Below are 20,807 nucleotides of genomic sequence, written 5' to 3' on the forward strand. Positions count from 1 at the left end.
GCATCATTGGTTTGGAAATTCCAAGATTACAAAACTTTCCATGATTGCCCTACTGAATGCCATGCAGAGATTCTCTCTTTTACAGCCACTGTGGCCCTATCTAGGAGAGATAAAACAAAGTATATGGTGCATTCAGGGCTGGACGGTCCATTCTGCCTCTAGCATTTACCCGATGGGCTACATACAGGGTAGATGGCTGCTTGCAAAGACTGATACTAGGAAAGAACAATGGTTCTGTTGGGTCAGTCCGAGTGAATACCTTAAATGTTTTGGCAGACACAAACTATGAATTCACCTGCAGTGATAATTAACTAAACACCACAGGTTCCCTTTATGTCCAGTGTAACCTATGTTTTGGTTTTTCATCGAACACACACAAGTACAACTGGTGTACCATCTAAAACTGAACAGCGCATTGCTCGGGAGCAGTGAAACAAGTGGAAATACACAAATTCACAGTATGTGCAATATAACGTCGAAACGCCAATGCCCTTTATTTCAATTCTTGTTATGCAAAACCTGCATGATACGCTGTATTCTAATCTGGACTAATGTTTAAAGTAATTAATGTCCATTGCAGTGAAGCGTTTCTAAAGGAACATCTTCGATTTTATACTGGGACCTGGTACATTTTCAACCCTGCATGCTTGTTTCTATATTGAAGAGCAGTCGATGGCTCCTCCTTTGATGCAGTGGCAAGAACGGTTTCCTCATGAGAATCTGCTAAGTATATGGCAAGTACCTATTTGTTTGCTGCATTGTACTTTTCAGTCTGCCAAGGTAAAGAAAAAAGCACACCAATACCTTCCACAGGCTATATTGAATGAACTTCAACAAAAAGTAATAAGATGAACCTGGACATTGTCTGCTGCGCATGTTTACAACTTAAAGCTTTCTATAGCAGATGGTCGACCTATGTTCCTTGAGTGCCCTCACTGCAGTGACGCGTTTCTAAAGGATGCAATGTATACTTCTACTTGGACGACTGACACACGTTATAAAAATATGAACATCCGTAGATGAAATCAATACACAGCCTGCACAACCTTGTTTAAGCCTCATTACTAAAATGACTCTTTTTGTAACTAGTCCTTTACCTGCCTATCTCGCGAGCATGTGGCCTTTGCAGCATACGGAGATGGAATTAATAATGCATTATGAAGCGTCGCACATGGGCACCCTATGTCAATACGTTTATCGTACAGTCACTAAACGATCCGAATCACTCAGGCAGCAGGCTCAGCTGTAACGCGGTGGGCCTATAAGTTAAAAACTGCCAGCCTGGGCCTCACCTGGTGTGAACTGTTTGAGTTCACAAGTCCTTCCTCCTACTACTGCCCTACTCCGGACAGCAACAGGACACACTGCCTCGCCTCCTCGACCTTGGTTCTCCGCTCTGCAGTCCATCCATCTGGAGTGGAGAGTAAAATGGCTGATACTCCAACTGCCGACTCACGCACGCGGGAAGCAGTCAGATCGACGTCATCGAGCCTGCGCAGACGGTCAGGGGTGGGGTGACACCTTGACAAGCTCTCCTCCACTCTCTGATTGACGTGGAGAGTTAGCGATCCCGGGCTTGTATTTAAAACGCCCGGGGCTAACTTAACTTCCACGTCATCAGGGGGTGGAGACTGGGCCTTCCAGCTAGGTCTTTGCCGAGCTGATGACATCACAGCCTTCAGGGCTGTGATGTTGTCGGCCCGGCAAACACATAGCAGGCTTCTTTCTTTGGGTCCGGGAGCAAATCAGTCACGTGACGTGACAGCAGAGCTGCGCCAGTATTGGTGAGACTGCAGACTCTGCAGTGAGACAGTGCCCCGTGTTCTACTTTGGGATTTTTTTTTTATAAAATAAAATGTGATCTAAGCAGTCCCTGTGTTCTACTTTGGGGATTTAAAAAAAAAAAAAATGTGATCTAATCTCTCCTCTTGAGAAATGTACCTGGGGCGGAGCCCCGACGCCCTCAAAGAGAAACCGCCACTGGCCCCAGGACCATTGGGCTCTACCTGATCTTCACTCGCCTGCTGCTGGACTGTGGTGTCCTTTCCCTCGCCGGAGCTGTGACCCTCGTGCCCAGTCCCTCCCTGAGCCGTGACCAGGACTGCTTAGCCGCCCCCGCCTTGGGAAGAGCCTCGCTCGATCGGAGCCGCTCCCCCTACGCTGTGCTGGGCTGCCCCGTCACCTCGCTCGTGGAGGCTCGCTGTGCACCTTCACCCTCCCGCCGGAATCGGCGTGTGAGCATCTCCAAGCCTCGGACGGCCCGGACGCATCTGCGTGCCCGGCTGCCCCGCTTTGTTCACCCGCCACCTACAACACCCCGCTCTTGTCGTGAGCCTGAGGATCAGACACCCTCGTGAAGTGTGGGAGCCCCGGACGCCGCCTCGCTCTTCTGGCGAAGAGCCGCTGAAATCCCGCACCCGCCTTTGCGTCAAGAAACAAGGTACTGTACTTACGAACTCGACCGCGAGCTCGCATCGGATCCAGGGTCCGCAACGTTCTTATTTCCCTGTCATCTGCTGTGTGCTTCCGGGGCGCTGCCTCAGCACAAAGTACGCTGAGGCCTACAGTTACCTTGTGCCCGCCTAAAGAACTTTACGTAAAACAAAGAGAACTTTACCGTATTTCCAAGAATTGTGGCCCCATCAGTTCAACGTTACTGGGCCTTGTATTTGAATCTGCTGAATCTACATAAAAGCTTATTTTTATATACTTCCTGATTGGTGTCCATTTGTGGTGCATGCAAGGGGTTTACTGTATGTGTAATTGCATTTGCTTAACCGTGTACGCCTGAGACTTAGCCTAGACTGCTCGCGCCACGCACCTAGAGGGTGAGCAGGGGTTATTCTGGGGAGTCATCCTTCGCCCTGACAAGAAGTAAAGGGTCCCTGCTTGTTGTGGGTTCACACCTGCGTCAACCAGAGCCCCCTCATTTCTAACAATATCCTATGGAAGGTGGATATCATGGCTAAGTATGTGAGACCCTATCAGCAAGCTATCGCCAAACTTTGTGGGATTATCACTGGGTTTCCAGCGATAATCACATGTTTGGCAGTTAGCGCTAGGATTTTTATCGCTTTTGAGATAAGCGTTGGTAATAGCATGCTATCTCAGCGATAAAAATCCACGCTAGCCAGCGATAATTATCCTGGCGCTAAGTATTATCGCCGGGTGTTGCTGATATGCCCCTCAGTTATTGAAACCCTTTAATTGACTTCTTGCATGCAAATATTGATATTTGTGGACCCTTTGATTTTTATTGCCAAAGGTAGCCCTTCAAGAGAAACCTCTTAATAACTGGGATGATGCCGAGCTGGTTCCTCTTCGTCAACAGGGTTCCTACGATTCTCCAGAAAAACCCTGCCTCGCATGTTGGACCCACATCAATTTATTTATGGGAAACTCTTAATACTCAGACTGGATGGTTTGATGAAAATAAACAATATCTATTCATAGTGGCACAGAGGCTTTCAACATAGACTGGGACCTATTAATGAGCAATGACTTATGCTTGTAGTGTTGAAGCATGTCCAGCTAAAAAAAGACCCACGTCGTGTGCTACAGACAGACCTATGACAGCTTCCTGTAGCATTGCCAGGGCCAAGTCCAAGTTGTGGGAGGTTTAAGAACATTGGGGCCGTTTCACAGAACTAATTTAAGACAAAACCCTAAACTTACTACTTTTGGTATTCACAGAAATTAGGATTTTGTCTTCAGTTTGTCCTAAGACAAACTTAAGACAGACTTAAGACAGACTTAAGACAAACTTAATACAAACTTAAGACAGACTTAAGACAGACTTAAGACAGACTTAAGACAAAATCCTAACTTAAGTCTGTCTTAGGTCTATCTTAAGTCTGTCTTAAGTCTGTCTTAAGTTTGTCTTAAGTCTGTCTTAAGTTTGTCTTAAGACAAACTTAAGACAAAATCCTAACTTCTCTGAATACCAAAAGTAGTAAGTTTAGGATTTTGTCTTAACTTAGTTCTGTGAATCGGGCCCAGTGTAAGTGCCCCAATTTCCTATCAGCCTTTAAAACAATGCATTCTGGGAACCACAGAAGAGTGAGATGGGTGGAAGGGTAAGACAACTGACTATTTTCCATTTTCAGAGGAGTACGCCAGTGGTGTGCAAAAGCTCCCCCCTCTTCTGCCTTTTTGATAACGGGGTGTCTCACTCTTTGAGACAGATTACATGTTATGTCCCTGTATTAGGAGAATGTATAACCAATGACGTCACAAATGCTTTGGCCACCATGGTGCAGAGTAAGGGGGCAATCATACCCTCATGCAATCACTGACCTCACCACCCACTTTGGCAAGGCCGTGCACGTCCTGTCCCCTACAACTGTCTTACTGTCCTGTCTCTTGGCTTGTCTATCATCTTACTCCTCTCTACTGCAGTTTCTGCCTCTTGCCGGCCATCTTTCTTCCTCTCCTATCTCTTCATCTGGTTGTCTTTCTCTTAACTCCTTTCTATCTCACCTGTCTCTGTTACAAGTACAACTATACATCTCTTTCTCTTTTAGTAGTTTCTTGCTCATTCGTATCTGTCTTTCTATCACTGTTCGCCTTTCTCTACTTCTCTAATCAGCTCCCCATTACTTTTTCTCTTTATCTCCTCACTCACTAGTCCATCCTGTCTCTCAACTGTCTCTTTACCACTTGCCTCTCTTGCATATTTTCCTCAGTATCGTTTCTCACCTGTCTCTATTCTCACCCATGCTACCCCTCTTTTGGCTGTCACCTCTTTCTGTCTCTATCGCCCTCTGAACGGTCACCAGGGCTCCCCGAAATGCCTTCTTCTCACCTGTCTCTTTATCACCTCCCTCACTGGCCTCTTCGTCTCTCAGTTGTTTTTTCACCTGTCTTTAATCAACTCCCACATTTCTCTTCTCTATTTTAGTTGACTCTTCATCATCTCTCGTTTCTCCCACTGTCTCTCACAGCTCTTCCCTACACTTGTTTCTCTTTGTCCCATCGCTTTCTAGCCCTGTCTCACCATCTCTTTACTATCATATTGCTTTCTCACCTGCCCTCCTTACGCTCCCAGATCTTTCTCACCTTTGTCTTTTTATCTCATCACTTTGCATCTCCTGAATTCCTCTCTTTTATAAAATGGCTTTTCTCACCTGTTTCTCCTTGCCACTTCTCTCTGCTGCCTTTCACACTTTTCACAGCTGCTCCCTTCCCACACATCCCCCTTTCACCTCTACCTTTTCTTACATCACTTCTGTCTACATTTTTGCCACCTCCTGGGCCTATCTACTCCCCTTAGCTGTATTTATCTGCCTTGTCTGCTTCTTTATCACCCTCTTACACTCTCCACTCTCAACCGTTCACATCCTTCTCACCTTCGGTTCTCTTTATCACCCCTCATCTATTTTCACCAATTAGGTTCTCCTCTTACCTGATTCTTTATCATCACTCTCCCCCGTTTCCCCCAGTCTATCTCAACTCTTTCAATCACCTACCCTACTCTCTGAGGTGTTTCTTTCTAACCTGTTTATCATCCAACTCCCCGCCACCGCAAACTCAGCTGTCTCTTCTTAACTTCTCTCTGTCTCAGCTGCCAGTAGCTTTCCGCCACCTCTCTCATTTTTCATCCTCTCACTCAGCAGTCTCTTTGCTATCTCGTTATCTACCTCTCTTACACCTCTCTCCCCCTCCTCTATTTCTCACTTGGCTTGCTTTGATGCTCACTTCCTCTTGTCTGTCTGTTCAGACTCCCCTGACCGGTCGGCAACTCTCGCTGCAATATTTCTGTCTTTTGAAACATGCATAGGAACTGTGGTGACCTTGTTCACTCTGCAGTTAAGGTGAGGCCTATTATATTAAATAAATGACCAGCTAATAATTGCACACACACACACACTTAGTTGGCTGGTGCCGGAAGACCGCAACCATCCGTGTGTCTTGTTTTCGTGTGTGAGTTTTTGGATACCGAGGCAATAGCCTCATTACTCCACATTCACTTTGAGTTTTTTAGTTACTGTTTAGGTTGTCTTATTGATGTGTGACGCTTTGTCACAGTTGAGGTTGGATCACAAGGTCAGCGCTGTGATAGGCCGCGGGTTGCGGTCAATTTAGTTTGAGGAAGTGTCAGCAAGTTTTATCGCAGAGTCTTGTATTCGTCTGCCAAATGTCTTCTGGCCGTGATGAGCTTTTGATGGCTGCCGCGGCAGTTGCCTTCTGACAGTGTTGAGTTTTGGGTACCTGCCGGGGCGATTTGCCCTCAGGCAGTGATGAGTTTTTGGATGCTGTGTTGCTGTTTCAGTTTCACAAGGTTAGTGCTTCGATGGGCCTCGGGTACGGTCAAATGGGTTTGTAGAAATGTCTGCAAGTTTCCTGATCAGTGGGTTATCTTTTTGATCCAATCCTTTGTAGAATGTACGGTTGAGTTTGCGGAGATGGTCGTCCAACATCTCAACGCCTAGGTCTCTGTGGAGGTCTGCTGTTCTTGTGAAGATTGGAGCACCTGCCGTAATCCGTAAGGCTCTGCTCTGTAGTCTCTGCAGGTCTTTCCGATGCTGCGGGCGGCAGCCACTCCAAACTGGTGAAGCGTACGTCATGGTTTGTCGAATTATTGCAGTGATTACTCGCACCTTGCTCTGCAAGGGCATCGACTTGGTCTTCAGGAGTGGGTATAGTGGAGATAGTTTTGTTGCTGCTTTCTGGCAGGTCTTCTCTATGTGGTTTCTCCATGTGAGTTTAGAGTCCAGAGTCACCCCCAAGTAGGAGCTGCTGTTTTCCCATTTGATCTCATCCCCATTGAGGAGGATCGGTGGGTGTTTTCTGTTCAGCTTCCTGGTGAATAATGTTGCTGTGGTTTTGCTTGTGTTCAGGGTGATCTGCCAGTCGCTGTACCATTCAGAGTCTGATGTCTCAAGGTTCTTAGCCACTTCCTTTTCGCTGAAGGATTGGGAGAGGACTGCAACATCATCGGCATAAAGAGCAAGATCAGTCTTCTTTAGGTCCGTGGGGATGTCGTTTGTGAAAATATTAAAGAGGAATGGTCCTAGGATTGATCCCTGAGGCACTCCAGCAAGGATTGAGCGTGACGTTGAGCATTTGTCTCGTACCGCCACGTGAAAGCTCCGTTTTGACAAGTAGCTAGACAGCAGTTTAATCAGGTAGCTTGGAAACTTGAGCTTGTTAAGTTTGTAAAGCAGTCCCTCATGCCATACTCGGTCGAATGCTTTGCCTACATCCAGAAAGACTACTCCAGTAGACTTGTTGATGTTGAATCCATGGCTGATGATGTCCACAACTCTGAGGAGTTGGTGATTGGTTGAGTGGTCTTTCCAGGACCCAAACTGTTCTTTGGCGAGGAGGTTTTTGCTTGTCGCAAAGTCCACAAGACGGGCAAGGATAACTTTTTCGAAGAGCTTTGATAGGCCAGATAGCAGACTTATAGGGCGGTAATTTGCAGGATCTCGTAGTGGTTTCCCAGCCTTGGAGAATACGATGACTCTTACTTCTTTACAGGCATTAGGGAAAAACTGGTGCTGCATACACACGTTGAATATCTCAGCAAGGTGATCCACTGCTGTGTCTGGGAGCATCCTGATGGCTTGGTTGGCTATTCTGTCCTTTCCTGGTGCCTTGCCGCTTTTTAGTGTCTTTACCAGGGCCAGTAACTCGCCTGTTGAGCATTCCTCAATGTTTGCAGCTTCTGTTTCTGGTGGGTGCTCCCGGTGGTTCTTAGCGACCTCTTGCTCGACTTCTGCTGCCAGTTTGCTAGCCTGGTTAGGCCTGAAGGATGCCTCCAATGTGTCAGCGAAGACGTCAGCCTTGTCCCTGTTGCTGCATGCCAAGTGAGTCTTCCCTTGTATCGGTGGGTTTGGTTCCTTCTTCCCAGTCAAGCGTCGGGTCATTCTCCAGAGAGAGTTGTCCGAGTCCAAGACCGCACCCGAGCGGGCTCTTCCCTTTTATTGAATCCTGCAGGCCATGCCTGGCCTGCGGATGACGTGGGTACAGGTTCCGGCTAGCGGAACGGCAAACACAGGTACGCTAACATTACATCCCTCTCCAACTTGGTATTTAAAAAGTTGAAAGCTTCTGAAAGGCCAGTAGGCTATACACAGTTTGGTGGGATAAGTCTCTACAGTCTAAGCTCGCAAAATCCTGGAACCGATGGTTAGGGCGAGGATTGGGCCGTAGACTGTAACAATGTGGTTGGCTTCTTAGGGGTGGTTCCCCGGGTGTTGGCCGGCTGGGAGGCAAACAGGGAGGAGGCGTGCGTTGGGGAGCAAGTTCCGCTATGTTACCCAATCTTCTGCTTCCCTGCCCTGGACGCTCTGGCTTGGGCTCAGCGAGGGCCAGGGGTCACCCACCGGTGGCTCGGCTGGGGCTTCAGCGGGGACTTCCTTGAACCAGGAGATGTTTCACGATATCTCCTCGCTCCCTTCCCGGGCCGTCACCATGGTTCCATTGCTTGCAACGACTGTCCAGGTACCTGGTTCATGGATAGTCCAGAATTTTCCACCTGGCCGGAGGTCTTTGAGTACGACGGTGGCGCCAGGTCCGAGTGACTGTGGTGTAGCATGGCGTCATTTTTCTGTCGTTCTCTTCTTGCTTGAGTTTCCTGGGCATCTAGAGGCGAAGGTGTCCACCCGGGACACGTAGGGAACAGATCTCTCCTTGGGCCTTTGAGCATAAGGGACCACAGGCTCTGCAGCGTGGTGCAGTGTGGAGTGCTCCTGTACTCCCTGAGGAACTCGTGGAGGAGCTGCTCGGGATCCTCTTGCTCCACCATGGCCATGCGTAGCATTTTGTTTAAAGTCCACATGAAACGTTCAACGTCTCCGTTGGCCTGGGGCCATTAAGGCGTGACGCGGCGGTGGCAGATTCCTCGCTGACGCAGGAAGGTAGCAAACTCAACCCCGTGGAACGGGGGCCTATTGTCGCTCTGGATCTCCAGGGGAAATCCAAACTTGGCAAACACTCTCTCCAGGATAGGGGGCCACATGGGCGAAGGCGGTCGACACGACTGGTTCTACTATGGGATATTTCGAGAATGCATCCACAAGGACGAGCGTGTGCTTCCCTCTAGGGGAAACTCCCTAAGTCTATGCTCACCTTTGACCATGGGAGGGTGCAGGCCTCTTCAGTGATCACCGGAGTCGGCTTCTCAGGAGCGCTAGTTAGTAGGCAGGCTGAGCAATAGCAAACTAGGTCTTCAACCATTTCCTCAAGTTCAGGGAACCTGACCTTTTCTCTCATTCTCACCTTCATTTTGGTTACGCCTTGGTGGCCTCCGTGGGCCAGTTGAGTTGCTCGGTGTTTCAGCACTTGTGGTATCACTAGCCTCAAACCTCTCAATAATATCCCGTCTTCCATGGCGCTCAGCTTGCTCCTCACCCTCCATATCTTCGTCAGCTCTTCTCGGTCCTCCGGTGCCCAGGCGTTGGTCTGCTGAAGGAAGTTCCTCCATGACCCTTCTTGGACCGCCTGGAGGGTCCTGGTGTATATGATGTCTTTCTCAGAGTCTTCCTTGATTTCCTCAAGTGTCATGGCTTGGGTACATGCCGCCGCAGCGACCATATTAATATACTGTTCCGACCCTTCGAGGTTGCCCACCTCTTCCTGTATTGCTGGGTGTCGGGACAGAAAGTCCGCAGGATTCTTCGCCCCTGGTCTGTACACAACTTCCATTTGGTATGGCTGGAGTTGTTCTGCCCATCGCTCAATCCGGGGAGGGGCTGATCCCTTACAAAGGGGAACCAAAGGCTGGTGGTCGCTGATCACAGTGAATGGCTGGCCTGTAAGGTAAAGGCTGAAATTATTACAGGCCCACTTTATAGCGAGGACCTCTCGCTCGATCTGGGCATACCTTGCTTCAGTGGGGTTAGCCACTTGCTGGCAAACGATAACGCAGCCCACCTGCCTGGCTCCTGTTCCTGGGCTAGAACCGCTCCTAGCCCCACCGGACTGGTGTCCACTAGTAGTTCTGTCCGCTTCGCTGGATCAAAGTATGGTGATCTCTCCCAGGAGCGCGTCTTTGATACTCTGGAATGCTTCATCTTCCCGCTGTCCCCACTGCCACTTGGTATCTGTTCTCGTGAGGGCTCTCAATGGATCGGCGCCGGTCGCTAGATCGGGGATGAACCTCCTGCAATAAGTAGCCATGCCTAGGAAACTCCTCACTTCGGTAGGTGTGGTTGGAGCTGGAGTGTTTCTGATGGCATGCGACTTCTTCGGATCCACTTGAATGCCCTCCTGGTTGAACATAGACCCGAAGAATTCTAGTGAAGGTTGGAAGAAGAGACACTTTTCTCTGTGGAAAGTCACCCCATGTTAGCTGAGACACCTCAGCATGCTTCTCAGATGTTTGTGATGGTCAGCCGCTGTGGCAGAGTGGATCAGGATGTCATCGCTGACATTTATCACCCTGGTAGCCCGGACAGCATCTCACGGATCGTGTTGTGGAATACCTCTGCAGCCGACGATGTTCCAAAGTTCAGGCACTTGTAGCGACGCAGCCCCAGGTGGGTACTGAACGTTGTAATGTAGCGGCTTTCTTCCGCTAACGGCAGCTGATGGTAACCTGTGCTCAGATCGATTTTAGAGAACCACCTTGACCCGTTGACATCCCGAATGATGTCGTCCATGGTTGGCGTAAGATGGCACTCTCTTTTGATGGCCCGATTGGGCAGCCTCATGTCGATGCATAGGCGTATGGCCCCTGGCTGTTTGGGCTTTTCCGCGATCACCATCGGGGATACCCATGGTGTCGGTCCCGAGACTTTCGCAATTACTCCTTGTTTTTCCAGGACCTCCAGTTCTCTCTCCACCAACGGCCTCAGGTGGAAGGGGACTCGCCTGTGTCGCAGCGCGAGTGGGGTGACGGACCTGTCGATGTGCAGCTTGATGAGGTCACACTTGATGCGTACAAGTCCTCGGAAGAGTTCCGGGAATTGGTCGAGTAGTTCATCAACCTGATGGGCTTGGACACTCCTGGCAAGGGAAACCAGACCCAGGTCCTCCGTCGTGTGGCTGCTTAATAGGGTATCTGCTTCGCGGTCTATGACGTGAATGACGGCTGTGACCTCCTGGTCGCTTGACCTGATCGGGATGGATATTTTTCCTCTCAGTGGCAGAGGGGTGTGGCTCCCATAGGCAAATATCTTGGTCCGGGATAGGGTGACTGGCGGACGAGGTCGGAGGTGCCGATATTGCTGGAGGCCCATCACGTTCACCGATGCTCCTGTATTGATGATCGCCTTTACTTCCGTGCCTGCGATCTTGACCGTGCAGGTGGGTTGTGGCCTCCGGCGAAGGGTGAGCTCTTGTGCGACCGAGATCAGGTAAGTTTCCCCTTCTGTGGATGAGTCTTCTAGTTCTTGGTACCTCCGACTTGTCCTTTGTGGCTCCTCCTTATACGCTGACTCAGCTAGGGATAGTTGTCGGACTGTCCGCGATGGTGGCTTTTGTCATCGGGTGTCGCGGCCTCGGTTCCGTCTCCTGCACACTGCAGCACATTGGTTGGGGATCCCACAGTTTGCACAGGTTTTGCCTTGCGCAGGGCAGTCCTTCACTGCGTGTGGCTCATGCCCACAGTACCCGCACTGCGTCTTGGGCGCTTGGGGCCTTGCCTTCCTGGGTGTGTCATTTCGTGGTTTCGTTCGGAGGGCATCCGCCCGCTCCGTCTTAATGGTCTCCGGTCTTCCTTGCGGCTTGGTGAGGGCCTGGTCCATCTCGTTGGCCCTGGCCGCTGATTGATCGTGGGTCCTCGCTACTATAAGTATGTCTTCCAGGGCGATCTTTGGCTGGCGCAGGATGAGGCCTCTGAGTGTCTTGTCTCGGCACCCTTGGATGATCTGGCCCTTATCTCCTTTGGCTGATCATCCTCCGTGCATGTGCTGGCCAGTTCACGCAGGCGGGCGTAGAACATATAAATCGACTCCCCCTCCCTCTGGTGGGCTTGGCGCAATTTGAAGCGTTCAAAATCTGGGGTGAGTTGAGGGTTAAAGTGCACATCTAATGCCGCCACCGCAGTGTCGTAATCCGTGGCAATGCCTGTGTTCGGCAGATGTTTGAACAGTTTAAATATTTTGTCACCGGCATAGTGGAGAAGTAACGACCTTTTCACTGCCTCGTCGGTCTCCCTCGTGGCAACAAAGTAGTTATTCAGGCGTTCAATCCAGATTTTCCACCTCGGGGGCGCTGTGGCCAGATCTTCCAGTTCACTAAAGGGTGGTAGCACCCCGGTAAGTGCGTGTTGGACTGGGAATCTGGGTAAGGCTAGCAGTTGGTCTTCATCCCCCATTTTCCTGTGAGTAGGTGCCTTTCCTCACACTCTTCTGTGTGTGGTCGCTCTCACTGCAGTACTGGCCTGTGGTCAGACTCTCTGTGCCAATGTCTCTTTCCCTGCGCTTCCATGCCCCCTTTTCCTTTTTTTTTCTCCTTGTTATGTCCGTCTTTTGTTGTATTTTTTTTTTCCCTCCCCCTCCTGCACTTAGGGCGGTAGGTAGTGCCTCTATTGTCTTTGAAGGTGGACTGTCCAGCCAGACTTCTGCTGCAGTGTCTTGAACAGCCACCTACTTTATCTGTAGTTTTCACTGGGCTCCTCTCACATTCACAACCTCCCACCAGGTAATGGACCCTTTGGAGATGGCGCCCTTCTCTTCCTGGGGCCTATGGGCACCATTGGGCTGTGCTGAGCGCCAGAACACGCTCTTCGCGCGTACACGTCGACAGGTCTCGTCTCTCCTCGCAGGGGCGGGGCAGCCGTCACACAGTGGAGCCCCTCCCGTGGAGACCACGCTTCAGCTGAGAGCGAAGCAGCAGCCGCAAGGAACAGGGCAGCACGCCAGGGAAGGAGCAGGTGTCGGGGGTCATCGAGGCGTCTTCCTCGAACAGCGTGACACTTGGGGCACACAGTGGGGCAGCACTCACCCGCCAAGCTCTGTCGTCGCACCACCAGCTTTCTTGGCGACACAGCGGTCGCGGCCCCTCAGGTGCTGGGCATGTCACGCACTTCAGCAGCTGGGCATTCACGTGCAACACGATGAGGCGAGGGTCATGGCCCCCCTCATCGCCAATGTGGTGACCTCGTTCACTCTGCGATTAAGGTGAGGCCTATTATATTAAATAAAGGACCAGCTAATAATCGCACACACACACACACTTAGTTGACTGGTGCCGGAAGACCACCCCCGAGCAGGCTCTTCCCTTTTATTGAACCCCGCAGGCCACGCCTGGCCCGCGGATGACGTGGGTACAGGTTCCGGCTAGCAGTACGGCAAACACAGGAACGCTAACCATTACAGGAGCGACGGACATAGAGGCACCAGCTGCCATCCGGACCTTTGGAGCTGGGGAACCAGGCTCGAGTCTCAGCGTCAGCTCAACATCCTGTCATCCTGGGCACATAACTTTATCTCCCTGTGCCTACCAAGAATGAATGTGTCCTTGTGTAACCAACTGGTGCTCATATAAAGTGCTCCAAGACCTTCAGGTCTAGTTCGAGCTATATTAAACTGCAAAAAAAAAGTTTTGTGTTACCATTTGGAAATGTTGTGAGGGCAGTAGCCAGGCATTGTCTGCTGCTAAGTTTTGAAGATACTTGACACAGGCTGTGGAGATGGCTAAGGGCCTCCTACAGGACGCAGAAACCTGGGGTCAGGCTGCACCGCAAGGGATGCTGGGCTGATGTTACACTCTTATGTTTAACCACTTCATTGCATATAGTGAAACTTTTGTCAAGGACACCTATGGGGTAAAACAAGCTGTTGAACAGCCTCGCCACCTTATGCCAGAAGCACGGATTGACCAAGAACAAGCTTAAAACTAGATTTATTGTCAAAAGGAAAACCTTGTTCGGGCAAACACTAAAATGTGACTGCTTATTATGACCAGTTTGATATGGAGAGTAATGGGGTATATGTTTTAGTTTACTCAGTTCCTGGAATCAGCTCCTTCCTACTGACTCCACTGATCCCATTTTGAAGGGAAAAAAAAATTCACATCCAGATTTTTGATGTTTTCTGCAACTCGAACCTATTGTTCAAAAGGCTCCGGGGGTGAAAGGCCACTCAGAACTGTTCGCCTTTCTGACCAAAGCATTGGAGGCTCCACCTTAGCACAAATACTTGAAGGCTATTTTGGCTCATCTGAGATGTAAATTCTCACTGGAACATGGGTAAATCTGGAATGGAAGTAGAATTGTTAAATAATCTGGCACACCAGTGACCAGGGTATCATTGGCATCGAATTCTAGAGACACCAACACATCATGAAACATGCTGAACAGGAGACAGAGATGTGTTGAAGAGGGAGGGCGAGGGCAGCAACCAGAGGAACGCCACATGAAGGTGTGGCAACTCTGTGTGTAAAAGTGCCTACATTTTATTTTTTACATTTATTAGATTTATATAGCGCTGAATACTGAAAGGTATGCAGCACTATCATGCAGTTGAACATGCCTTATACATTATACTAATAAATAACATCAGGGGGAAAGAGAGTGGAGCAGAAGGTGGAGGGAATGGGCGAGGAAGATGGTGTGAATGATGGAGTGTGGGTAGGGAGGAATGGAAGGAGGAAGGGGGTAGATTACAGAGTGGGTGGGGGGGGGAGGCAGAAGGAGGAAAAGCAGAGACTGAAGCAGAAGGGACCAGAGGTCCTGAGGGAATAGGATATGAGGGGTGAGGAGGAGAGTACAGAGATAGGAGAGTAGAAGAGGTGTCAAAAAGAGGCAGGTATGAATGAGGGTAAAACAGGGTGAGATCAGAGGGAGTGAAAGCTGAAGTGGAAGCAGAGGAGGATGGAGAGGTAGTGGATAAAACTGACAAGGAATTTAAAAAAAATTAGAAACTGAGCGAATACAGAATGGTCCACAATCTGTACTGTGAAAGCCTAAAGGCCTTCTTCATTTCTTCAACCAACACAGCTCTTGCTGAGAAGGTACAGGAGTTTTTTGCAGGGGTATTAGCTTTCACCCAGTAGGTTATTACGGGGTGGACCGTTTAACATTTGCCGTTGAAAGAACCCTGGTTGCCTGGGTGAACAGAAGATGGGTACCATCATGGGAGTGTGTTTCGCTCCCTTCCTGCCCATACACTTTCTCTCGCTTACTTACAAAGAGCCACTCATGAGTCTCTCAGGGACTCAGAAGGGCTTGGAGTAAGTTTGTGTTATAAGAAGGGCTACTGTGGAAGGAGCTCCCTTAATTCCTTCATAAACAAAGAATAATGTTTAAAACTTCTGAATTTTCAGTGAGGTTTCAAGTACACAAAGATGATTCAAGTAGAGTGGAGAAGATACATATAAAATACATATACTTTTGTGAAAGTTCTAAGTCATCATCTGAAGCCCTCTGTAAGAGGGGTCTAGTGCACTCTAGGAGCCTCCATCCAGTCCCTGCTGAGTGTTCTTCACAGACGTCCGCCCCTTCTCTCTGGTTCAGTGCCGGCCTCCTGTTGCCGGCAGGCTTGGTGGAAACATGATGGTAGCGTACTCCACATTGTCCGATACAAGGACAGAGCTGAGTCTGTCTGCCTTCTTAGTCGTCTGAAATTCCACGACGCTGTAGTCCAAAGCATCAACAGGCTCATTTGGCATTTCCTTTCTCTGGAAGAGGAGGGCAACCATCACAAGGGGCACCAAAACATACATAATGCCCCGCTGTTGACCAAGGATGGTTTATTTGGTCGCAACATGGGTTCAGTCTGATGCTTCACAACAAATGTATTATTCAGAAAGGTTATGCTTCTGTAAACGCAAGATAATCATCACCCACCCTGATTCAATGTATACCTACTCTCTCCCACTTCTAGAGCTAGCGCCAATCTAGCGCCTTGAGACACACCCTCCATGGAGAGGCCACCAGCTGACAGCCTGTGCCCAACCCTTTCTGTGGTGAATGCTGCCACTGCCGTGCCACATGCCTTGCTCCAGGCAGTGCCCCTTCCACTTTAGATGTTTCTGCCTACCTAACCAGCATTATTTCACTCACTGGGAAGTTCAGGGAGAGAGAGATGAATAAGCAAGTGGTTGACAAGTGTGTGCAGAGAGAAAACCAGCAAGTGGTTTTTAGAAAATGTGAGGGTGATTTGACAAGCCTGGACACATTGGTGCTCAATTAAAATATTTCTATGGACTATCTTCCTCCGATTCCTCAAAAACAAGCATCATTCTCTTTCCAGTTGTGACTCAGAAACATCATTCAGGGGTGTTATAGGGCAGCAACTGATACTCATATGCTGCAGCTTTCAAGCCCTTCTCACAGCTTTACAATCCTTGTGTTTAAACAACATGGCATTCAGAAGTGGGCATCCGCCTTTATCTTTTATTAGCTTGGCAAAGCTGTCTGGGATCTTATCAATAACATTCTGCAGGCTTCAAGGGAAACATTTTTGAAAAGACACAAACGGATATGTTTCACACTTGTTCGGTCAAGTAATTTGATTTCCTGTGATGTCATCAGGGACAAAGGCTATGTGACGTCACTTCCTCTACAATTTGGATCAAATAACGCCACTGCTTTCATTTTTTTTTCTGCCATATATTTTCTGCTACTTCTGCTTTGTTTGTCTCTTACACTTACAACTTGGGGGTTGCTTTCAGCTATTTCCTTCCTTCTCAATAGCAAATTTCTGCAGAGTGACCTGTATGTCATGCACATCAGTAGACCTGCATCTTCATTATTCCCCAGGTCTTTGGCTCGAGGCTAAGCCTATACCTGGAGTACACGCTAAATACTTATGGCGCATCTTACCCTCAAAGCGTTTCTTAAAGCAAGTTCAGCCTAGTGACTCTAGGCCTCCTGCTTCAGGGTCAGTGTCTACAATCTGAATTCATTTCTATATGTTTTATATAAAACAATAACAAACTGACCATCACTTCACTTGTATTACTATGAAGATGCTAAGGGCATGAGCCAGAGCTGTAAAACAATAAAGGAATATGTGGTATGTTGTACAGACTCCTCCATCTGAGCTTCAGAGCTCCATCCTTTTTTATTCCTGTGCCCTTGTGGGTGAATCACATTCTGTTCTTCCTCTTCCTGTTTTTCTAATACATGTTTTTTTTCTCCAGATAGACTTGGTTCTAGTGGTGGATGTAGCAAGTTGTCAGGGTGCTAAAGGGCTTGTCTGGCTACCTCAGAGCATCCCAACCCCCATCACACAACCTATTGACTCGTGCAATATGTTCAACCACTTCTTCGCCACAAAAGATAAGAAAACTCAGGCCACACAACAACACAAAGCAGACATACCCTCATCCAACAATCCCACATTGCACTATCTACAGCTGGACCACTTTAGGTATCTCTCAGACACCCAGGTGAGATACTCAAGACCACCTAATGTGAACATAACATTCTACTATCGGTTCACGGAGAAAACATAGCCCCTCTCCTAAACATGTCCACTGACTACCTGACCCAAGGATTCTGCCTGGATGACCATAAAGCAGGAAAGACTCCCCTGCTGAAAACACATACCTTGCTAAACTTGACAACTAGAGACCCATCAACCACCTTCAGATCAAATGAAAAATCATGCACAGGATCAGATTATCAAGAAGCGCTATCTGCAGGCCTATCAACCAGGCTTCAGACCATGCTGTAGCACACCAGAAGCACCCTTACAGGTACTCACTGGTGCCCTCCTCTTCATTTACAAAGATCACTGCTGCCTGCTGATTCTGTTAGACCTCTAAGCTGACCTACACCATCGACCACAAGCAGCGATCAACGCCCTCGAAACAAGCACAGGTTTCACTAAGACAGTCTTGTAATGGTTTATCTCTAACCTCAACAACTGCCACCAGCTTGCCCAGATCAGAAACTCAAGTCTCATAAACTCCTGTGTCCCTTAGAGTCCACCAAGGACCTATTCTCTGCCTCATCATCTTCATCCTCTACGTAGAACCCATGTGTACCCTACTCACAGACATTACAACCCATCGATGCTCTGACCACTGAAACTCTACTTTACAGACTCTTCAGTGGACACCAATCAACGACTTAAAACATTCCACGGCCTAACTCAGAACTGGGTGATCAGCACCAACTTAAAACGCAACCACACAAAGACAGAAGTTCTGTCCTTATCTTACCGTGCCATACACCCTATGATCCAAGGCAGGCTAGCACACACGAGCCTCGGTGGCTTCACCCAAAGCGGACAGCAAACACTCTACATCTAAAGGACTCACTCTCGACACAGCCCTCTCCTTCGAGGAACTCATAGGTAAGCAAACTAAGACAGATTGGCACCAGTATTAACTCAAAATAAAGTGAGCCTTTTTACACTTGGAACTGATTTCAGATCAGCTGTGGAATCCATCTGAATGGAGGCAACAATCTACTCGACAACATCCTCAACCTTATACAGGCAACTCTTAAGTTATTCAACGCACTGAGGAACATCTCATCAAGGGCCTGAATAAATATCACCGCTTCATCCGAACAGTGAAAGAACAGGCTGCCCATTCAGGCCTGTTTCGTCTACAGCACCAGGTGCATCAATCACACAGGGTTTTCAGAAACAATATTGCAACATACCAGGCTAGGAAACTGACCATCTTCAGTAGACAATGTCACACATTGGAAGAAAGGAATAGCATTCTCAGTCTATACACCCAGGATCTGGAAAAACATTCCTATTGACATGAGAAGTGCTCCAAACCTCCTGCAATTCAGCAACTCGGAGACTGGGGACACACCTCTTATCTCCTCACCTTTTAGATACAGTTCATCCTTCTCCCTCACTGTAGCATTCTTACTGTACCTTGGGCTCACCCCATTTTTGTTCAGTGTTCGGTTGCTTTCCGGTTAGGTTTGTACTGTGTAAATACCCCCGCACACATACCTGCTTGAGCATATAGCATCTAAAGATCGTGGATGGGGCTGTTCTTGGTCCTACATGTACCCAGGTCCAGTAGGGCAAGGGTGCTAGTAGAGACCGGGTGCACAAGACGAGACATGCAAGGCCCATCATTCAGTGAAAATGGCATTCTTGTAGGTCCTGGCGGGAACGGAGCAGTGCTGGGCATGCAGCGCCGCTCTTCGAGGAAATGGACAAGACACACAAGCCTATATGTCTACTTCACAATAGATGGAGGACATATGCATGTTTCCAAGTCTAAACTTAACAGATGCTGGCTGGGACCAGCCTCCACTCCTGTCCCCTGAGGATACAGAAAAAGTGGGATAGACTTACTGCAATAGAGAAGCAGGGAAAAGTTCTCTATGCCATCACTGAGCCAACAAAAGCCTTGAACAACATTAGCTCTTGTCCTCCCAGGTCTAAGTCGAGGCTACGTCATCCCCACATTCACTTGGAAAAGATACTGCATATAAAGGAGAGCCCAATTCCAAGCAGATTGCAAAGGAAGCCCCTGCAGACATTATATACTATGGAACCTGGAATACTCACAGAGGAAGCAGACGTTCTGCAGAAGGGGATCCACTGAGCAGGTATCGGTATACATCAGGTGTTGGGAGCATTATGAAAAAAGCACCATACCTATATATTCTGCCACAAGATTGACCTTTCTACCTAAGGTGGAGTCACCCTTCCAAATACTTAGAATGTGGTCAGTCCACCTCTTTTCCAGACACTAGCTCCAGGTAGGAGGCTCTACTTGTGTTTCGCTGTCCATAGGCTGCCATTTCAAATATAAACATCTTGCTTCTGTCTTTCTGTGAGCCTTAGAGAGGTCTCAAAGAGGCCACTGACGCCTTATGTACAAGAATATACATTATTGTTAGACCTGGCATCCTTGGCGTGGTTTCCCATGCACATTTTGCCTTCTGACGACCTGTTTTGCTGACTTAATTTGTGCTGGCTTTAGCTTTTTGGGTACTTTACCACTGCTAACAAGTGCTAAAGTGCATATGCTGTACTCTAAACATGGTAACATTGGTTATTCACAATTGGCTTATTTAATTTAGTTTTGAGTCCCAAGTAGAGTGCACTACATGTGCCCAGGGCATGTAAATTAAATGCTACTCAGTGGGCCTGCAGAACTGATTGTGCCACCCACCTCAGTAGCCTTTTAAACATGGCTCAGGCCTGCCACTGCAGAACCTGTGTGTGCAGCTTAAACTGCCATTCCGAACTGGCAAGTTAACATTCTTGCCAGGCCCAAACCTTCCTTCTTATTACATCCATGTCACCCCTAAGGTAACCCCTATGCAGCCCCAAGGGCAGGGTGTAGTGTATTTAAAAAGCATGACATTTGCTTCACTTTTGCAGGGCCTATCTCTCCCATAGGTTAACATGGGACTGCCTTATAACATTTTATAAGCATAGTTTCCCATTGGGACAAGATGGGAAAATCAAATTTGGTGTCTCTGGACTCACAATTTAAAAAACAACTTATGGTAAAGTGTTTTTTTAAATTGCAAATCTGAAAGTGCCACTTTTAGAATGTTGGCATGTTCCTACTTAAACCATTTGGTGCCTCTGCTTGATTTTTCCAAAACTGTATTCCATCACACCTCACCCTACGTTCATCCTCCTCCAACCTCAAGTCTCTTCCTCACCTCTTTCTCTCCATAGCTCTTAATGTAGGCATGAACTTTAACCAATCTCCCCTTCTCCAAACACACATTCTTTTTCGCAGCTCATGCAATGGAACACCTGTCTTTTTCTCACCTATAAAACCACTACATTTTGTCAAGGTGCGCTGATCTGGAGGTAAGAATAATAAATCTATATTTACCCGTATACGCTTACCTTCATGATATTGTGGTATTCGATGTTCTGGATACAGTATTTGGCCAAGATGATATTTAAAACCCAGTATTGGTATAAACCCCTATCATTTCTTCCTTCGCTTCACTACAGCGCGTG

The 20,807-nt window shown here is 48.3% G+C and overlaps 1 protein-coding gene across 1 annotated transcript in view; it reads right to left on the reverse strand.

Moving 5' to 3' along the window:
* Positions 1-13,778: 13,778 nt before the first annotated feature.
* LOC146788688 (programmed cell death protein 1-like) overlaps positions 13,779-20,807 on the reverse strand; it is a 60,355-nt gene continuing 53,326 nt past the window's right edge. The window contains exon 5 of the mRNA XM_085634137.1: positions 13,779-15,570. Within this exon, the coding sequence (XP_085490263.1) occupies positions 15,403-15,570 (168 nt within the window). The 3' untranslated portion in view covers positions 13,779-15,402. The remainder of the gene's footprint in view (positions 15,571-20,807) is intronic.

This window comes from Triturus cristatus, chromosome 11 (genome assembly GCF_964204655.1).
Source record: "Triturus cristatus chromosome 11, aTriCri1.1, whole genome shotgun sequence".
In the NCBI taxonomy this organism is placed as follows: Eukaryota; Metazoa; Chordata; class Amphibia; order Caudata; family Salamandridae; genus Triturus; species Triturus cristatus.